We start from the raw sequence: 22634 nt of genomic DNA on the forward strand, positions 1-22634 counted from the left end.
CTAAATACCCAATTAATATTTTATCAGTAGCAGGTCACATGATGCAATTCACATTGCTACTATATCAATTTAGAATGAAAAACATGTCCCACACCTTGAACATATTCTACAAGCCAATAAAGTAATGTGTTAACAAATTTGGCGACCAATCTAATGAGGAATGTTAAATCCAAAGATAAATACATTGCTACATGAACAAGTTCTAAGATTTTACAATACCAATAAGGCTTTACTGTGTATATTTGTTATGCAATAAAAAAATATACTAGAAAATGGCTCAAATTAGGTTGTGAATAGGTTTTATATAGCTTTCTACAGAATAAGAAAATGCATTACTTAAGACGATTTCTAAACATACACAACAAATTCTTCATAGATATTTTTTCAAAAAACAGTGTGCATATTTGGTTGAAACTTCAACACCTGTTGCATTTATAATTGCAAAATACATTCAAGAACTTCTTAGTCAAAACTGTTTATTCAGAGTCTTTGCTTTTCACAACAGTGATGGTAAGATTCCATGTGTTTGTTTCTCCAAGGTTCCATAAGATTTAGTTAAAAAAATAAATGGATACCAGAGAAATTTCATTTGAAAATATGTTTTATTAAGTTAGTTTTTCCTTCCCATTCTTGGACCATGTGTTGGAAATCATTCCTAATTTTAAGCTAAAAATCTTTAACAAATATTTTAATATTCTGCACAAATAAAATTTGGCATGGCTCTTATGGCTAGAAAAACATACGGCCAGCCACAACAATCATATCTGACAAGAAAAACAGATGGGTTATATAACTAAGGCTATGCATTTTTACAGCAAAAAAAGTAAATCTGTAAGAAAAGTTTTGGGTTTTGCAATCATTTCAATAAAATTTTAAACTACTTGACTCTGCAAGGTAAAAAAACTTCATAAAATGCATTATAAAAAAGGTTGGGTAATGCAGCATTTCTCAACCTTTTTCATAATGCAATCTACCTAATTCATAAAAAAAATCTGCAATCCATGATTTAGCAACTGTATTTGGAAACAGGAATTCATTGTTTTGGTTTTTCTTGATTATTAATAAAACCAAAGAGGAAAAAAGTACTTAACTATTAACATACATATTTTATTAAGTAACTCAATTATACATATAATTTATAAATATTTTATTTATTTATTTTGTGATCCTTGTGCTTTAACAAAAAAATTTGTGACCCACCAAGATTTTTTCTCCTCTTACCAGTGGGTTGTAATCTATACATTGAGAAAATGGTAAAAGTTGCTAATTTTGCTTATCTACACTAAGAAATAACAAATTTCATGTTATTTTAAATGTAGATCAAATAATAATGACGAAAACATTCTTTAAGTATGGAATAATATACTTCAAATAAGTACTTCATCCTTCAAACATGAAATGAAATTGTCATTACACTTTCAGCAATTAAATCTTGTTAATGAAGTTTATTTAAAATTCATATAAAACTTTTTATAATAAAATGGACAAGTGATCCTTATCACCTAAGAGAGAGAGAGAGATTACAATAAGCTTTTGCAAATAGGAGAATCAGTATATATATCAGAATGGCAATGCACATTCACAATAAAATACTCATATTTACAGAAAACAGATAAAACAGTCATGTAAATATTCTTAACGAAGGTTACTTTAAAAGCCTTTAAAATGAGTAAAAATATCACATCTCATATGACTAGAATATAGATAACATCACAATTAAGATTCTCACACAATTATAGGTTTAACGTTAAAATTAGCACACAGCCTAACTAAAAGGAAAAAGTTACAATAATTATGTTTCAAAAGTGTGAAACAAGAAAAAAAAAAAAAAAAAAATCATCTAGATTTCTTGTTCCAAGCTTTCAGTGGAAACCTCTTCCTCAGTAACTCATTTTCATCTATGGTATCTATCTCAGTTTGCCAGAGGAATCTGTAGCCTATTGCCAACCATAACAGAGTCATACCTGACAATAAAAAAAGATAGATTATAATTAGTGAAATGCCTATTTGTAAAAAATGAATGCAAGTCCTCTAAATTTAATTTCACTATAGATAAGGCAAAGATCTCTTTAAGGCCCTCTTAAATTAAAAATTAAAAAAGACTGACAAATTCATGTACAATTAACATGCTACTGCTTTGAAGTGCACTTCATCGAGTGAGTCAAAATATGTTATTTGGCAACAAAAACACAATTTAATACAGTGAGATAAACAAAATGCCACTGAATTAACAACCAGAACCTTTTGAGCTATAATTTTTCATATACTTACTACTTACTGCAAAAATAAAACATATACATTGCTGTACTACTGTAAATACACTAATGCATAGTTATTTTTATAGTAAAAAGTTAAGAACACTTTTTTAAAGTTTAAAAATTGAAAAATTAGGTGTAGAGAGGATTTGAAAAGTAAGTTGATAAAATGACTAAACAAACAATAAGGAACAACCTTTTCTCATTAACAAAAAAAAAAAAAAAAAAAAAAAACCTAATTTGGCAAATTTCAAAATAAGAAATCAAAATCTTAGCTGTAAACTTCTTTAAATTGGTTTTAATTAGCATACAGCTTAAGTAAAAGGAAAATGTTATAATAATTATGTTTAAAAAAGTAAAACAAGAAAAAAAAATCAGAAAATTTTGGAAGTTCACAAAAAAAAAAAAAAAAAAAAAAAAGGACAGTGTGAAGTTCTCTAAAATTTCTAACTTGATTTAATCTGTTGTTTCCCCATCTAAAATATGCAAAAATATTTAGAATTTACACATAACTTCAGTTTTCAAATGCACATGGAGGAGGAGGAAGGAGTTAATCAGCTGGAATCAAACCAGTCAAAGAAATTCTCCTCCTCTTAGTGACAAAATGTTTGACCTATCTGGAGGGGGAGAGGGGAAAAAACAAAAAACAAAAACACCACAGATGAATGGATTATGAGCATTAGTAGTATTTGTTGTATTGCTATTTTTTGGTGTCATATTTCCAATTATAAGTGAATGAATAATTTATAAATTTTGTGTATTACACTTTTTACAAATTATTTAAACAAAATGGCTATGCATTATATAAATCTTATGAACAGGACTAACATTTAGGATAAATAAACTGCAAACAAGGATGCTGACATGCCAGGCAATTATTTAGTGGTGCCTCTTTTTACTGGCTTCAAAAGATACCTCTTGTCTTGGGTGCAATTCAATTTGAATTACTGATTTTTGCTTATAGTAAATTTCAATTAATTATGAAAAAGAGGAGGTCCAAAGTACCATCATACCATCAGAATTATTCTGATAAATCATGATATATTTTATGCTTACTTACCAGACATAAAAATTGGAAACAGAGCTGCTCCTTTAAGTGAAATAGTTCCATACAGAAATCCTTCCATGAGAAAATAGGCAAAGTAAACCAAAAGGGAACACACACTTAAACCCAAAATGCTGGTGGAGAAGGAAACAATAATAATATTTAATACTCAACAATAATATGGTAATAATATTGAAATATATTATGTGAAAATGAATATATACACTTTATTTATAAAAGTGACTGATTTTTTTTTATTATCAATGCTCAAATTTCACAGATTAACACCTTAGGATGTGGAAAATGAAGGCATTTTACCTATGTGTTTTGAACCACTACTTTTATTACAACTTAAATCCGCAGCATTAATAAGTAATCTAAAAACATCCAAATTGGTAACAAAAATAATAAAATAATAATAAACATAGGGTTGAGAGCTAAGTAGTCAGCACAAGAGTGCAGTAGCACTTGCATCTGAGTTAACTGTGGACCACGTGACTGATAAATACAGTTAATAATCACGTACTTCTCAAAATTATTATTTGTAAACTCCTCTGACCAATTTAATTGTGCTGTATTATATAGGGAACATATCAACTAGATCAAAGCATTACACTGTAATATTACTTGAAACTAAAAGTTGTATAATACTTTGAGAACATGCACGTCCTTGTGGGAACTACTGGTGTTGGAGAGTGGATGAAGAATGAATTATAAAGTGATGGTGAAATTAATTATTATTAATGTTTATTTTTTTAAATAATAATACACACAAAGTACTCAATTCATTCCCTCATATCTCATAAAAAATATGTAATCAGCATGACTTTTACTGTGATTTTGACTGTTGCACTTTTCATGGCCTTTGAAAAACACTTAACTGTTTTTTTTAATTCCTCTCCCCACCACTATAGCATTATCTCTGTAAACTGCAATGAGCATTTCATGTATTTTCATGGCCAACTTTTTAGGATGCAGGACATTAGACCTGTCCAATGTGAACATGGAAGTATGTGATAAAATTTGAGTTTTTTGCAGTCATTGTATCATGTATTTTTCAGCAATCCTTGTTGTTGTTCCTATGTGGTTTCAATGTTTTAAAGTCATGAGTGATTAAATTTGAAAGAGTCTGTAATTCTGCCAAGACACAAAAGGAGGGAGTACATGATAAAGGCCTTGTCGATCAATTCGGCCCTGGAGAAACTGCAAAAGGCTCATGGGGTAAAATTTTTCTCTGTGTGATCTGTGCTTGTCTATAAATAGAACATGTATTTTATACATGTTCTATTTATAGACTTCAAAGGAGGATTTGACACCCTTTAGTGGCCAAGTGCACACTGCCAATTTATACTTGCAAAATGCCCAAAACATCTCTACTTTTTGATAAAGAGCTATTTTAACAACAGATTTGTAATTATGCAAACAAAATTTCCATCTGCCTAGATCCGTTTTATTGAGGCTGTCTACAAGGCTCAATTATAGGACTAACTGTTTGGAATTTAATTCTTGACAGCTGGCTGGTAAATACACTTGACATGATAATTTACAAATGATAGCATACAATGGCAATTTTGCAATTTTTGTTCAAGCTAATTTAGATCTGGACTTGAAGAATTCTGCTCTCTCTAGGTTTTCTGTTTGGATCAATGTTAATGAACTGACTGTTTCAGTGAATAAATCTAAAATGATGATTTCTGATGGCAAAACTTAACTATAATATTATTAAATTTGAAAATACATATTTTTCTTGTATCTACAATTGTAAGTACTTAGGAATTTATACAGATGAAAAATTAGCCTTCATGCCTCATATCAATCATATGCACTGGTGTTCAAAGAAAGGTGCATCAAACCTTACAATTGTAATTGTAGTCCAAATAACATAAATATACGACAATATTTCTTACAGGTTACTTTCAGCTGTATAAACTTGCTCTGCAAGAGTTGCAGTCATTCCTTGATTGTATCAGGATGGTGAGTTACGTGCAGTTGATGCCATGAAGAAAGAGTGTTTTTGTTGTTTTACGTGAGGAAGGATGTTCTTCCCATCATATTGCTTATAGTGTCTTGTAATCAGTCGACAGTGATAGATTTCTTTCCAAACTCAAGAATACTGGTTCAGCTGATAGGAAAAAAGGAACCGGATGCAAACGAGTCTCTATGCCAAAACAGGACCGCATTTTGAAGCACTTATGCCTTAAAAACCGTAAAGCTTCTTCACATCTAAGCTGAAAAGAGAATGGGAAGAACATACAGGAGTGGTAGCAAGTGCAGTAACAGTCAGAAGATGCCTCTTCAAAAATGGACTTGTAGCTTGTCATCCTCACACAAAAAATTAAAAAGGCCCAATTAATTTGGTGTAAGGAGCATGTCAAATGGACCCCCGAGCAGTGGAAGTCTGTTATTTTCTCGGATGAGAAGAAATTCAACCTGCATGGTTCTCATGGGAGACAAACGATTTGCCATAGACGTGGTGAAGAATACCATGCAGACTGTATGGTGTCTACAGTGAAATTCCCTACCAGCCAAATGATATGGGGGTGCATTTCGTATCGTGGAGTCTGTCACCTGCAGTTTATAAAAGGTTCTGTAAATGCCAATGGACACCTGGCTATATTGGAAGGCATATTGCTGCCAACCATTAGAGACCATTTTAACCTGCCAAGTAATTGCATCTTTCAGGATGACTCTGCTCCTCGCCACTGGGCAAAAAGTGTAAGTAGGCACTTTTGTAGTTATTTTAGCTTCATTTCTGCATTAGAGGTTCGACAGTAATGTGCTTACATTTGTTACAGGTGAAAAAATTGTTGGAAGAGCGGTCCATTACAACTCTTAGCTGGCCAGGAAACAGCCCAGTCCCGAATCCTATAGAGAACTGTTGGCATTGTGTGGAATCTGCAGTTTCCAGAAAGAAACCAAAGACCCTTTGTAAACTTCAGGAAGCCATAATTCGTGTTTGGAACCACGAACTATCAGTTGATTATCTTCAGAAATTGATTTTGTCAATGCCTCAACGGTGTGCTGCTGTCATAAGGGCCAGAGGCAGTTCAACTAAATATTAGTTTGCACCTGGTGAACTTTTCATTTTGTTTTCCATTTAAAATGATAAACTGAAGCAAATTGAGGGCTTCTGATAACATATCAGCCATAATTGTCATGTTTTCCAAAACTGTTGTTTAAAGGTTGCAAATGCTCATTTTGGAATATTTTGAGAGCACATGTCAAATATTACTTAGCTTTGCCTTAACTATTAATAAATATCTTTTGTTTGTATTTCTATTTGTGATGCTAGTCATTAATGTAATATACCATCACGAAAAAGGGTTAGAAATGTGAATTCCCAGGCGATGGATATTTTGTCAAGAATGGGATCTGAAAAACAATATCCTAGCACATGATATCAGTCTTTAAGCTCATAGTTATGTATATAGCTTTACTTGCAACCAAATACTTGCAATGCTAGCATCAGGTTCTAAAGATGCTGGCCTCCTCATTATACAAGTCTAAGTTAGCCACTGCCCAAAAATCCTTAATTTTAGACGTGTTAAAAATTGGCAGAATGGTTTATACACCCTCACTTCAGGTCATCTCTGGACTTCTCTCACTAGCTTTACACTAAATTCATAAAGGATTTTGTTATTACAAAGGAAAATATCACCACTAAATTTTTCTAATATAGTTATAGATACCACAACTGATCCCAAAAAAAAAAAAAAAAAATTAGAATTTGAAATGCTTTATACAATGGCAGCATAGATGGACCTATTCTATCAAAGGAACTGAGTGCTTCTTGCCTCAAATTTCATTTATTTGAGGCAAATATTTTTATTCTTCAAATAAAGCAACTGGTTCTATTCTGGCTTGTTTACCTCATTTTGTATAATAGGACATGGTTCTTTAAAACAACAAAGTTTTCTAGTTTAATTTATCTAATAGCGATGCCTGTTCTTGTGATACTACTGAGGACTGAAACATGGAATCCATTTCTTTCCCCTTTATTAAAACTTTTGGTAAACTCTTTATACCAAGATCTTGAACCTCTCTCTTTAGGAAATTAAAAAATCTTGTTTCCAATAAAAATACCTTTGCAGTTTTCCAGGATTTTGTGGCAAAATTATTCAACAAATGTAGGATCTACTATCAACCATTCCTCCTATCAGTTTATCTGCCTCTTGATTATACTTACCGGATGACCGTAGTCTTACTTGTTGATACCTTGTCTGAGATTGCTGACACCAAAACTTTGGTGCAGGATTTGTATCATTTATACGTTTTGCCTAGTTGCTATTCTTAAATGTTCTTTAATCTTTCATATCTTCTATCTTAAATTTCTTCCTCTAGCTTGAATGGATTTGATTGTGTGAGCAAGTCTCCACATGGCTGACCTCCTTGTAAAGTAGGATTTTTTTTTTGGGTTTCCAATCACACAGGACTGCTAGTACCCAGAAAATTTGCACTACTACCTATAGGTGCAGGAATTAGTCCATAAGGATGGTACGTATATAGTTGTGACCTGTCTCTGCATGGCATGAATGGGTACAGGGGAGCAAAGTGAACAGAAACAACTAAACATAAACAACAAAATAACATGCACTTCCAGAGTCATGTATTATCATAGTGTAGTATGATTGAGTTGAACTACTATCAACTCCACCATACTGTAACATTCAGAAGCCAGCCTACGTAAGGCACCACACATGCTCACATATTCTTACTACAGACGAAGTCTGAATAATTAATGTAATTCTACTAATAACAATTCAGTATCATCTAATTCAGAATATGTACTACAGTATTAAGCTGGGAGTGGTTGCATGCAACCTGACAGTGCCTCTCAAAAATATTGTTCCCATGTTACCCTTTAATTAATTTGAGCTTATAGTTTCCTAAATATAGTCAAACTTTTAGAGCAATAATTGCTGAATTTTTTTTAAAGGTTTCTGCAGAGTAATTGCTTGCTGCCAGCATTTGTCTGCTTTAGGTGCTGCACCACCATTTTTGCAATTCTTTTCTTGAAGAGTAGCACGGTACGTGATAGACACTAACATAACTACAAGTTACGTGCTTGTCTGAAGTAGATGTCCAATTTTATTGCATTTTTACTCCCACGAGTACATAAACATCTATGGTTGCCCACATTTAATTGTTAAAAGATTTGTAATTACTTTTGCATAAATAAAGATAGGAAAATGAAACAAGGTATTCACAACACAAACCACAATATTCAATCAAAATGGATGCTAGCCTGCAGGAAGTGAGAAACATACCTTTTGAATTTTCATGTTGTACGTGCTTTGAGACACAGCACAATTTTGTTTAATAGCATTCTTCATAGTTTTTCTTAAAACACTGGATTACAACTTGATCAAATGGCTGAAGAAATTATGTCATTCAATTGCAGATACTGAACAGTATATATAAGCCTTTCACTTGGTAATTATGTGGGCAAACATCTTCAAAAAGCAAAATTTTTCTATTCTCCATATCCATATTGTGTGGCTGATCTATTCTTCATAGACTTTTGATGACATCCAAGCCTTTTGATTTATTCGATACAGTTGGCAATGTCTTCAAACCTTTAAAGTACTGGGGCTTCTAGGTTTTCCCACTGATTATGAGAAGAAGCTTCTCTATGTCAGATATGTTTGCTTCTAGAAGAATGGTAATCTGTTGTTCTGCAATTTTTCTGCTACATTTTTCACCTTTAAATGTAAACATTTTTATCTGGTAACAACTTAAAAAAAAAAAAAAAAATCCAGTTTCATCAACATTGAAGGTTTGGTCATATGTTAAAAAACATTTTTAAAATGATTCTCTTTCTATTCCTTTGTAGCTTCAATGTTGACAGTTGCACTTTTGTCACACAGTTTTCTGAAAGACATCTCATGACAATGTCTTAAATTTCTGGAACCATCCATCGAAAGGTATAAAATCTTTAACATTTGTTGGATTCACAAATGATTCAGCCTTACTTTTTAAAAGAATTCTGTCTACAGAAATGTTTTCTGCAGGCTTCATCATTAGTCATTCCAAGAATACCTTTTCACTTCACATTAGAGTGAAATTATTCAAAAATCAAACAGGAATCTCAAAAAAAAACAAAAAACAAACACACACACCCAATTTTCGCCTTTTTTAATGCATTAATACCCCCCCCCCCCACTATTTATATATATTTATTTAATTCAATTTCATCAACTTCTGGATCTAAGTTCTACAGAAAACATTCGATATCAGATTTTGTAAGTTCAGATTGGCCAACTGGTGCTAAAGTATGACTTTCCCTGCCAATTTTCAAAGCTATTTTTATATTGCCATTTATTATAAATTTTGTCAATAATTACTTAGAAGCACAGATACAAGATTGCAGTACCTGCAGAATATTTCAAGACAATCTGCATGTAATTGGACACATTATTTGAGCCAACCTTCAGAAATGTCTATATATATGTACCAACAGAGTCTATACATGAAAAACATATACAGCATATATTTGTATGTACTCATGAAAGGGTTAAGGAAGGGTTGGATAAATATCTGGATGAAATCAGGTGACATCTAATGTTGAAACCTAATAATATTTGACCAGCATCCTTGCTTCATTTTGCCTTTATTAATGATTTTCTGGTTTCATTTTTACTTTTTATTTCATATAAAACTTCCACATGCTGGTGAGGAAAATGACTATACTATTCAATAGATTTATTTATTTAAATCTGAATGCAAAATATGCAGACTACTCATTGTCTTTAGTATTAGTAATAGCAAATGATGAAAGGAAGCAAGCTCACACATCATCAGCCAAAAAAACCGCCCAATTCTCACATCATCTTCTCCATCCCCCTCCTAATACTTGGCCTAATTCTTCCTTAAATTTAATCAAATTACCTACTTCCACAACAGTTTATGGAATTCAACAATCAACTACCTATCCACTTTCTGAAAGCAAATTTCTGCACGTATATCCTGCAGCCATCTCGCCTCAATTTAAATTTATTCACCCTAATGGGTTGTCTAAGCAAAAGTAGGAATGCCATCAATGTTTAGCTTACTTGATACAATCAAAGCCTTAAACATCTCAATCAGATCTTGTAGGTACCTAGTTTCCAGATACTGCAATTTTCAGAACTGAAGACTTTCTTAGTAAGAGTACTCGTTTGTTTCCCTCAATAATCTCATCACTCAGTTTCACTGCATACAGGCTTCCAGACCTGTGTGCAGTACCCAAGATGTGTCCTAACCACTGCCTCATAGAGTGGAATAATTACTGCCTTATCCTTGTTGGCAAAATTTCTATATATATCACTGACAAAACCCTATGAGCTTCCTTAGTAGCCCATCTGTGCGGCTCAGAGAACTTCATATCTGATTACATAATTATTTCCCAGGCTTTTTTGTTCTCCTTGTGTGTGTGTGACAGTAAGAGAGAGAAGACCCCTTACAATCAACGAATATGAAACATCCTAGTATTATCATCAAAAAGCGACACCTCTAATCCAATGTAGAGGTAGAATTTAAAATTATTTTTATAATCAGAAAATGCAATATTTCTTATAGGTAAACCAATAAAAAATACTCTACACTCTCATTGAAAGCTACATCATGCTTAATGTCCAAGGTGCACAAATTCCAAATTCAGACATGTTATGAGCTAGTAGTAGCGGCATGTGATGCAAGAAAGCAAGTGTATGAGCTTATGCAGCATCAGCCAAAAAAAAAAAAAAAAAAAAATCACACCATTCCCTCCAAATGCCTGTCCAGTTCCTCCTTAAATTTATTCAACCTATCAACTTCCACAACAGATGGAAGCTTGTCTTACTCAATCTGATGGGAAGAATAGAGACCACTCAGAAAGAAACAATCTGCATTTCCAAGACAGGATAGTTCATTACATCTAACAGGGTATAGTGTGTGTGTGTGTGTGTGTGTTATAATGTTCACAAAACTTTATACTCTCTCTCATACTGAATAAGATTGTCTTTCTTTTTCTTTTTTTGTTAGTTGTTGGCGCATCGGCTTCTGTGGCCATATTGCACCTCCCAAAGTTTTTGAATTTTACTCTGATCCAAGCCCGAGGTGGGATTCAAACCCGCGACCTTTGGTTTGCCAGGCAGGCATTTTACCCACCCAGCTAGCCCAGTCGGCTGAATAAGATTGATTCAATCTATTCAAGATAGGTGGTATGCTATTATATTATGCTGAATAGCACATAAAATGTATAACACATCAGAATATAATATTCTTTGGTTCATTAAAAATTCTTTAATAAAAATATAACATTAGCAGTTGCTTAAAGATAATGTACTGACTACTGTTTTGTTATGTGGCTAGATGACTACAAGAGTAAAGTTGTGCATTGTACCAGGTTTCTATAATAAATGAGTAATTAACACTATAATTAATTATAGCTTACCGTGCATCTTGAATGAAAACTGCACAATGAAGAAACACAACTCCATTAGACACCGACCAAAATGCAAACATTCTCTCCATCCCAGACAGATCTATAACAAATTTTTATTATAGTACTATAAAATTAAGACTAATGATTCATATTTAATTATTTTATATAAATTAATGAAATATTATATTAGATTACTCAACAATTAAAAATTAAAATGATTAAGATGTTACTCTCTCACAAAAGCAATAACATGCTAAATGATACACTTTCCTTTCTTGTCAAATAGTCAAGTTGACTTTTTTCTTCACTGTGAGATTTTGCATATAGGTCAACAGCATAAGACAAATAGCTTTAGGTCATCAGCATACTGGCATATACAAATGGAAATTGTTTCATTGTTGCTGCAAATTAATATAGTTGAGAGAACTTCACCCTCTGAAACTCTTCTATATATGATAATGAACTCATTAATTCATTATCATTGGGACACACAGGCAAGGTGTCAAAATTACAAGGCCTGCTAGGAGTCCTCATGAGAAAAGCAAATACATGGGCTGTGTTAGGGTTACTTCCATGTACACTAATACTAGGAGTATAGTTAACAAATCTGATGAATTTGACATACTTGGTTAAGTCATAAAATGCAGACATTGTAGGGATGCAGTATTTGAATATGATGGGTACAATTTATACAAAAAGGATAGATAGAACAGGTGGGGGAGAGAGGAGTTATGCTCTTGGATAAGAAGCACACAGAATCTAAGGCAGTGAACCCATTTGATATATGTGCCCAGCACTGCTGTAGTTATAAAATTAGCAGAAGGTATAATCTGTGAATGTTACGTATGCACAGAGTATACGGTGCTTATTAATTGAATTCCAGCCCCATATACAATAGTTTTTTTAATTACATGCAAACCAAACCCTTAGTATATATATTTTTATATGTATAATTCTGCTGTGGGCAGTCTAAGACAGCTGATGTGTTTCAATTTGTCTCCTGAAGGGTTAACTAAAGAGGATTACGATCAGGTGTGGGGTAGACAAAATTTCTGTTTATGTAATTTGATTAAATTCAATTTTTGTAATTTTTAAATCTTATTTCAGGAATTTTGTGAAATTACTTTCTAAAGTATTTTTTAAATTTAAACATTAAATTTTCCAAAATATTTCTGCTAAGTTAAATCCTTTCCAGTAACTTTAGTAGATTAAACTGTTAACATTTTGTTAGTTTAATTTCTGTAGTACTTTGTTAATTTCTGCAAATTCTGTAATATATCGTAAATTTATTTGTTATTTTCTTAAGTTCAAACTTTACCTAAATAATGTTTGTTATCTTGTTTGTCAAGATCCACTTTCAAAATCCAAGGACATCATGACTCAGCTGTAAATGTCTGGGTCGTGATGTCCTTGACAGGCATTTCAGAATGTGTCATGAATTTGTTGTTTGTATTGTCTGTGGCTTAGAGAGGAACAGGTATTCTGTGTGTTATCAGACACTCAGTCTAAAACACTGATGGATCCAATATCTTTCTATTACAGAAGATTTAGGAGAAGTCCGGTTGGCTTGCCTCCCTAAAATCCACTCATGCACACCTCGATGGTAAGCCCTGTTACATCACTTAGGTGGCAACGAACGTGTAGAGTGGTTCTCTTCAAGACACCTGGTCAGCGTGAAGAGGAAAAGACCAAACACTCCAGCATATGACAGCACGATGAAACAAATGGCCCTCAGTCCCCAGCGGCTTTCACTCCCCCTCCTATGGCAGCGAGAGGATCAGAGTGTGCTAAGAATCTCTGGGTATGACCAGGCTGCCATGCACGGAAACTGAACTTGGCTTGTTACAACGTAAGATTGCTCATCAGTGAAGACAAGATATTATAGCTGGAAAAGGAACTAGAAAATGTGAATTGGGATATCATTGGTTTGGCTGAAACAAGAAGAAGAAATGAATCACTTATAAGTTTATCAAGTGGAAATCTGCTGTACACCAATGGAAACAGTGAAAGGAGTGAAGGTGGAGTTGGGTTTCTGGTCCATTAAGATATAAAGAAACAAAATTTTGGAATTCAAAAGTACATCACCAAGCAGAAAACCCACTACACTATTATTATGGGGGACTTCAATGCTAAGGTTAGAAAAAGACAAAACAGCGCAGAAAGGGGAACTATAGGAAATTTTGGAATTGGTGAAAGAAATGAAAGAGGTGAGAGACTTGTGGAATTTGCAGAATCTCAAGGATTGTCAGTAATGAACACTTTTTTCAAGAAAAGGGTGAACAGAAAGTGGACATGGACGAGTCCAAATGGATTAACAACTAATGAAATCGACTTCATCCTCACTAACAGAAGATATACCACGAATGATGTTACCGTCCTGAATAAGGTAAATGTTGGAAATGATCACAGAATGGTAAGATGTACACTTGATATGGATGTAGGAAAGGAAAAAACTGACTCGAGTAAATAATACGAAGGTCTTTGAGATAACAGAAGACGAGAAAGAACAGTATGTACTGAAACTTAAGAACAAGTTTGAGCTTCTGCAGACTGCTCAGGACCAAGATATCGACGAGGAATATTATAACTTTCTGAAAGTGATAAAGCCCAAGAAACCTATACGGAAAAAGAAATCCAAAGAAGAAAAAATTAGTCAAGAAAAACACTTGTTATGATGAACCGAAGGCGATAAACGAAGAGCAAGATAAACACTGACAAAGAGAAAATTTGAGTATACTGAGTTATGCAAAGCCATTAGAAAGAGGCTCAGAGAGGACATAAGAAGATTTAACACAAGAAAAGTAGAACAAGCATTAAGGGAAAACAAAGGACTTAAATCAGCGGCCATGAGCAGTAATACAGAAAGACAAATGATACTGAAACTGAAGAATAGCGATGGTGTACTTATAAATAGCAGAGAAGGCATAATTCAAATAGTGGAAGACTACTATAGGGAATTATACAAGGAGCGAAGAAATGTTGCCAGCAGTGGGGAAGACGAATTGCAAATTAGCAACCCATACGACATACCCGATATTCTTCCTGATGAGGTAGAACAGGCGCTGAAGAAAATGAAGAATCAGAAAGCTCCGGGGGAAGATGAAGTTACTGTAGAGTTGTTAAAATTGGGAGGAAGAGACATAACACAAAAACTGGCAAGGCTCTTCACAAAATGCATTAGAAAAGGTGTGATGCCTAAGCAGTGGAATAATGCAATCATGGTTTTGCTCCATAAGAATGGAAATAAATCAGAAATTGGAAATTATAGACCAATTAGCTTATTATCCCACATCTACAAGTTGTTCACAAGGGTCATTACTAACAGATTAGAAAGAATACTTGATGAGAATCAACCGAAGGAGCAAGCTGGCTTTAGGACAGGATTCTCAACTATGGATCACCTTCACGTAATATCACAGCTAATGGAAAAGCAAATGAATATAAAACACCATTATGCCTGGCATTTGTGGATTATGAAAAGGCATTTGACTTTATACAGCATAAGGCAATGTTTTGGGCACTGGAAAGACAAGGCATAGATACCCCACATATGATTTTGAAGAAAATATATGAGAACGCTACCTCCTTTATTAGACTAGACAAAGACAGTAGCAAATTTAAAATTGAGAAAGGAATTCGACAAGGAGACACAATATCTCTGAAGTTGTTTACTGCTGCCCTTGAGGAAGCTTTCAGAAGATTGGACTAGTCGCAGAAAGGAGTCAATGTGAATGGAGAGTACCTAAACCATTTACGATTTCCAGATGACATTGTGGTCATAAGTCACGATCCCAAAGAATTAGAGGAAAATCTTAATCAGTTATGCACAGTTAGTAAGGATTTTGAACTAAAGATGAATATGGCTAAAACAATAGTAATGATGAATGAATATGCCACAGAAAGGAAAATAATGATTGAAGGAGCAGTAATTGAAAAGGTGGAGTCATATACTTATCTGGGACAAGTTATTAGCTGTAATAATGATAAATGGCTGGAGTGGTTCTCTTCAAGACACCTGGTCAGCGTGAAGAGGAAGAGACCAAATCCTCCAGCATATGACAGTATGATGAAACAAATGGCCCTCAGTCCCCAGCAGCTTTCACTCCCCCTCAAGTCAAGAGAAGAATAAATTTTGGATGGATAGCATTCAGGAAATATAGTCACATACTGAAGAGCAATATCCCAGTTTGTCTGAAACATAAAATAATGAACCAATGTATACTCCCCACCATGAGTTATGGAAGTGAAACTTGGGCACTCACCAAAAGAATGGAAGAGAAGCTGAGAACTACACAGCGAAGAACAGAAAGAATTATATTGGGAATCAGACTGTTAGATAAGAAGAGAAACACATGGATTAGGCAGCAAACTCAAGTAAAGGACATTCTTAGCAAAACTAAAGAACTAAAACAGTCTTGAGCAGGACACGTAGCTCGAAGACATGATGACAGAATGGTATCCAAGAGGAGCTAGAAGAAAACCTGGAAGACAACGGCAGAGATGGATAGATGAAATTCATGAGTTTGTGGGTAGTAAATGGATGGCCATTGCACAAAATAGAAGGAACTGGAAAGTTGCTAGAGAGGCCTTCATCCTGCAGTGGATTGAAAATGGCTGATGATGATGATAGCCTGTAGCATTTAATCAAAAGTTGGTCTAGTAGACAAACCAAGCTTACTGATGATTCTTTTCTTTGCACCCAATGTAAGGAATGTAGCAATCTCAAAATTTGGTGCATTACTAGAAGATTTGCCACGAACTTGGCTTCATAAACACGTCTTGCTTTTACTTGAATGGCCATTGGACTTAGGGCCACTTGCTTCTGAATCTGATTTTTCATCCATATTCTTAATAGCTGTTCCATCTTCGATATAGCATCTGAATACTGTTTTGTGATCACTGTTGATCTTAAGTGTGTTGATCCTTTGACGTAGCTGAGTGGTCAAGAGCTCGAGTGCAGTAGCACACACTCTTTGAGTGGACCCAGGTTCAAGCCCGTGACTGCTAAGTACGATTTACATTTGTATTGATTGAGTTGTAAACTCCACTGACCTGGTGGTCGTGCCAGAGTATAAACAAGAACTTTTTACTTTTTTTTTTTTTTTTTTATGTTCTTTTATAAGTGCACTGCCCTTTAAAATAATATTCACTGTTGAAGCAGTGAGCCTAATTCCCTTGAAATAGATGATAAACTTTGTCCTGCTTCGTACTTAATCATTTTCATCTTCATTTCTAAATCAATTTTGTTTCATTTCTTGGCATTGCCAGCACTTGCACTTTCCGCTGGTCCCTTTCCCTTCATCATTGTAACATGTAAATAGGAACGAAGAGAAATTTCTGAAAATTTGTTTTTTTATATGATTGAAGATTTCAGTGAAGGGGAACTCATTTCACTATAATAATGTAAAAACCCACATAATTTCAGTTATCGGGATTATCACAAATGCAATAATATCGAGTTTACTACCTGTTTATAATAGATTGTACTAACAGAAAAGCCCAATAAACCAAAAAGTGCAAATTGTTTTTATTGTTTTTTGTCGTGACCTCCAGAAACGTGCTTTAGAAAAATATCACAAAGGTGTTCAAAATTGATTCTTATAACGGAACACATGATAATGATGAAAGGGTAGTGCAATTTCCATTATAAAAATGACCTTTTAGAGAGATAAATAGCTTAGTAATATAGCAAAATTTTCAACTTCTAAGGACTTGGAACAAATTACAAAAAAAAAAATGTTATTGGGTTCACATTACGATATTTTCATAATACCTCCATCTATCCTTACAGATGCAAAATATGTTCCAATATTTTTTTTCAGTTTGCACCGGCCGGCAAAAACTTACACAAAGTCGAATTACGTGTAAGTCGAGTATTACTTAAGTCAGGGAGTTTCTGTAGTTCGTTCAACAATTAACCAAACCTGTTGGCTAAAGGCGAACTTCTGCACATTTATTCTACAATCATCCTTACTCAATTTGAATTTGTGCCCTCTCGTATGTCACCTGAGCTAGAGGAAGAACCCCATCAGCATTAAGTTTACTCAATCCATTTAAAGCCTTAAACACCTCAATTAGATCACCTTGCAGATGCCCATTGATAACCACTCTGTCTTCTTCCACTTAACCATCTATTTATCCACAGCAGTAACTTTCACATAATGCCCCATTGTTCCAGTTTAGGGAACAAGCCTAAATAACTTAAAGGGAAACAAAGAAAAATAACTTAAATGAATATTAAATGCCTTCCTGAAATACAAATATATGATATAAAAATTATTTTTGGCAACTAGTTCTCTGGTCACTGCATCATAGTAACCTATCAGATTGGTTAGACAAGGCTGCCTCTTTAACAAATGCAAACTATGACTGCAGTATAATTGCATTCCTGTTCATATGGTCCTGCATTATTTCTTTAACCAATGACTATTATTTTCCCTGGAACAGATGTTAACCTAACCGGTTTGAAATTACTAGCATCACCTTTTGATTCCCCTTTATGAATTGTGAATACATTCACACATCTCCAGTCCATCAGGATCTCCCCTAAATCCAAGGATTCTCTCATAATTATGGCTAAAGGATTGCTTACTCCTTTGCTGCCTATATTCACATGATTGGATAGATCCCATCCACCCAAGGTGCTTTTTTATGTTCAACTTCAACAATTCCTCTGCCACTTTCCTTTTAATTATCACAAAGTCATTTAGCTCCCATTATAGTTTGATAAACTTCTGGCATCCTCTCCTAAAGAATTCCTCATGTGTAGATGTAAAATACCTATTCTATTTGTCCACAACAGTTAACCCATTGACATCAAGTGGCACAATATGGTTGAATCCCTTCCTTCTACTGTTAATAGAAGCATTGAAGCCTTTGTTGCTTTTCATAATAAGCATTGAAGCCTTTGTTGCTTTTCTTTGCATTCTTTGCCAGAGAATTCTCATAATCTGGCTCAGCTTGCTTAACCTCCTTTGTGACTTTATTACAGACAAATTTATATCTACCGTAGGCTTCTGAATCACCTGATAATTTATATGCATCCCATGCATTTTCTTCTCCACCACTTGTCTCAACTGCTCATCTGACATTCATTTAGGTTTAATGGTTGAACAGTATTTCTTCGTTGGTATGCAACGTCTAGTAGCTTCTATGATTACTACCGTGAATGCTTCCCATTTAGAATTTGCTGTTTGTAACATCAGTCGGTCCCACTGCATTGAATTTAAAAACTATCTGAGACCAATGTAGTCAGCCTTACAAAAACAAGTCTTTCCCTTATCCTTGATAATTAACAGCTATTATTATTATTATTAGCCATATGGTGCAAGGAAGCCTGAGGCTTATGCTGCACCAGCCAAAAAAAAAAAATTCTGAATTACCCTGAGAGAGAGAGAGAGAGAGAGAGAGAGAAGGGAATCACTAAGAAAGAGAAGAATGATGATATCCAGCTCAGGACCCTGGGTGTGCCAATGCCCCCATACTCACCAGACTTAAGCCACTGGGGTATGATAATTATGTCTTAACTGCTAAGTTATGATATCTGTCTTGCAGCAACTTTCCACAATGGTAAAGTGCTGCTGTCAGGTTAATTAGGTGACAGTTTCTAATATTTCGACAAAGCAAATTTTAAATAAATAAATTAATTAATAGATCAAATAAAATAAATAACAAAAGGAAAAAAAAAATTAAAACTTATTAAAATTACACAGCAGTCAAAGCCTACTGGTTTAGGTATGGCTAATAAAACAGTGAAAGCAAATAGGAGCAAACATCTCAGAAGTCAGAAAACTTTTAATTCCTTCCCTCTTATATATCAAATATTATCTTAATAAAGTGATGATATCTGTTAATGAAAGTTCACCTATGGTCCAGTCTGTATACCTGTTTTTCTTTAAGTAGTAGTAGTAGCATGTGATGCAAAAAAGCAAGTGTATGAGCTTATGCAGCATCAGCCAAAAAAAAAAAAAAAAAAAACACACCATTCCCTCCAAATGCCTGTCCAGTTCTTCCTTAAATTTATTCAACCTATCAACTTCCACAACGACAGATGGAAGTTTGGTCCAGCAATTAACCACCCGCTGGCTAAAGGCAAATTTCCGCACATCTATTCTACACCTGTCTTTTCTTAATTTGAATTTATGCCCCCTTATGTTCGTAATCTGAACAAGTGAAAGGATCCCATCAAAATTCAGCGTGCTCAACCCATTCAAGGCCATTTACACCTCAATCAGATCACTGCACAGGTGCCTAGTCTCCAGCCACTGCAATTTGCAGAACTTAAGCCTCTCTTGGTAAGAGGATCCGATCCCTTCATTCCCCTCACCAATCTTGTTGCCCTTCTCTGTACATGCTCAAGCAAATCTACATCCTTCCTAAAATGAGGCCTCCAGATCTGTACGCAGTGTTCAAGGCATGGCCTGACCATTGCCTTATACAAAGGGACAATCACCTTTTCCCTGCTAGCAAAATTCCTATATATCATTGACAAAACCCCATGACCTGCCCTGGCAGCCTGTCTGCATTGCTCCGAAAACTTCATATCTGACTGCACAATTACTCCCAGGTCTTTTTCATTTTCTACCACCTTAAGTGTAGTACCACACAGTTGGTACATTTCTCTGGGGTTACTTCTACCCATATGCAGTACTTTGCATTTGTCAAGATTAAACTTCAGTTGCCACTTCTTAGCCCATCTGCCCAAATTATCTAGATCCTGTTGCAGTAGCACACTGCCATTACTGTCATTAACAACCCTGCCAACCTTTGTATCATCTGCAAACTTCGACATTAAGCCTGGTATACCTTCATCAATATCACTGATAAATATACAAAACAACAGTGGATCCAACACCGAACCCTGTGGGACTCCACTAATAACATTGTCCACGAAGAGCAACACCTATTGATTACCACCCTCTGTCTTCTCCCACTTAACCATCCTTTTATCCATTGTAGCAACTTACCCTTAATACCATTCTGCTCCAATTTGTACAATAGTTTTCCATGCGCAACAGTGTCAAAAGCTTTCCTGAAATCCAAATATATGATATCAAAATTATTTTTTGCATACAGTTCCTTTGTAACCACATCATAATACCCTACCAAATTTGTCAGACAAGACTTTCCCTTAACAAACCCATGCTGTGTCTGAATTATTGCTGCAGTCTTGTCTAGATGATCCTGCAATGCATCTTTAACCAGTGACTTCATTATTTTACCCGGAACAGAAGTTAAACCAATTGGTCTGTAATTACTCGGGTCACCCTTCGATCCCCCTTTGTGAATTGAGGATACATTTGCACATCTCCAGTCCGTTCACAGCTATCAGTTAAAGCAGCAAATCTCTGCTGGAAAAAGGGCTATGGAAAGTTATGGATTGACTCAGTGTGACATGTTTTATAATAATAATAAAAAAATAAAAAAAAACCGTCTTTGCTAGAAACACAGCCAAGACGTTTTGGCTGTGGTTCTAGCATTCTCAGGAAAAAAAAAAAAAAGTAGTATCTTACACGTGTTACAAAGGATATATACAGTGCATATCCTATAACACGTTCATATTAGATGTCTTATAGACATCCTATGAGAACACTACTCCAAAACTGCGGAACGCTTACCTTGTCGCAATGCGCCTGAGTGAGCACCCACTCCGAAAAATTTCGAATGAAGGAAATTCTCCTCGATAAAGCATCTTGCAGCAGTCCCTATATTCATAAAGGCTAAAAACGCTATCCAACCTCGTAACGTGTAAACAAGCCAATGAGCCATAACAAGCAAAGCATGAAAATTTTAATCAAAATAACAAACCCCAAACAAATGATAAGCGTTTCTTGAATAAGGCGCTATCTGGTGTCCAAAAGTGACGATTCATTAAAAAAATAACAAAAAAAAAAAAAAAATAAATAAATAAATAATATGGGCAAATGACGAACGGAGCAAAATGATTTAAAATCGCTTGCCATAATCACTAAATTAAGAAGTGTCCCTGGTTTGCATTAAAACAAAATACATATTTGGTGTATCAATTAGGATTTATCATTTACATCATCGTTATGGCAGCACAACATTAAAACGCTTGAGTTTGATTCTTTTAATCGGAGAATTTGACAACTTCATCCCGTTAGGAAGTATTCAAGAACAGAGCTATCCGTATTTGCATGTTTACGAGTCCTTTTCCCGGAGGCAAAAGTACAAATTCTGGGTGGCGCCAGCTGGAAGTTTTATGGAACCAGGGGAAAAAAGAGAAGTATATTCATTATAATATACTGTGTGAAACGATGCTAACACGGTGTCTATGGTAGTTGACTATTCGTATCAGTCTGTGACACATCAGCAAAATAAAAAAAAAAAAGCCACCACTTCCCATATCCTTCTAACATTTGTCTAGTTCTTCCTTGAATTTATTCAAACTCTCCGCCTCTATAACGCCAGATAGAAGTTTATTGCAACAATCAATTACATGCTAGCTGAAGGCAAATTTTCGCACATCTGTCATGCAACCATCCTTTCTGAGTTTGAATTTATGATCCCTCACATCTGGTGAGTATGGGCTTGGCAAACCCAGGGTCCTGAGCTGGATATCATCATTCTTCTTTCTTGGTGATTCCCTTCTACTTCTGACTCTCTCTCAGGGTAACACGGCATTTTTTTTTTTTTTTTTTTTTTTTTGGCTGGCGCAGCATAAGCCTCAGACTTCTTGGCACCTTATGGCTAATAATAATAATCATAACAATACAACAACAATAATAATAAAAATAGCACAATGGCCTAGTGGTTAAGACACTGGCCTACCAGCCTGATGCACCGGGTTCGAATCCCGCATTGGTGGGAGCGAGCGCGGCTCTATTACGCTGGGAGACTGATATAATAATATTAAATCATAAAAAAAAAAATATCTCGAAAGTTACCCCATTGGACTTACCCTCCCCAA

The 22634-nt window shown here is 34.7% G+C and overlaps 1 protein-coding gene across 1 annotated transcript; it reads right to left on the minus strand.

The window, feature by feature from the left end:
- Positions 1-1836: 1836 nt before the first annotated feature.
- On the minus strand, positions 1837-21508 carry LOC150088583 (uncharacterized). The gene is made up of 4 exons (XM_090370239.1): positions 21322-21508; positions 11714-11804; positions 3316-3434; positions 1837-1964 (listed from the first exon to the last, which is right to left on the minus strand). Exons 1-4 carry the CDS (start codon positions 21470-21472, stop codon positions 1837-1839), a joined length of 489 nt encoding a protein of 162 aa, XP_090226365.1. The 5' UTR covers positions 21473-21508.
- Between the last annotated feature and the right edge of the window lie 1126 nt (positions 21509-22634).

The sequence above is a fragment of the Mastigoproctus giganteus genome, chromosome 3 (assembly GCF_048544385.1).
Source record: "Mastigoproctus giganteus isolate SK-2022 chromosome 3, ASM4854438v1, whole genome shotgun sequence".
NCBI lineage: Eukaryota > Metazoa > Arthropoda > Arachnida > Uropygi > Thelyphonidae > Mastigoproctus > Mastigoproctus giganteus.

Excerpts from the sequence above, each read along its gene's own strand:
- LOC150088583 (XM_090370239.1), bottom strand. The coding sequence starts at position 21,472 with ATGGCTCATTGGCTTGTTTACACGTTACGAGGTTGGATAGCGTTTTTA. Across the intron at positions 3,435-11,713 it reads GTTTTCATTCAAGATGCACG|CATTTTGGGTTTAAGTGTGT; the intron begins GTAAGCTATAAT and ends CTTCTCCACCAG. Across the intron at positions 1,965-3,315 it reads GTTTCCAATTTTTATGTCTG|GTATGACTCTGTTATGGTTG; the intron begins GTAAGTAAGCAT and ends TTTTATTGTCAG.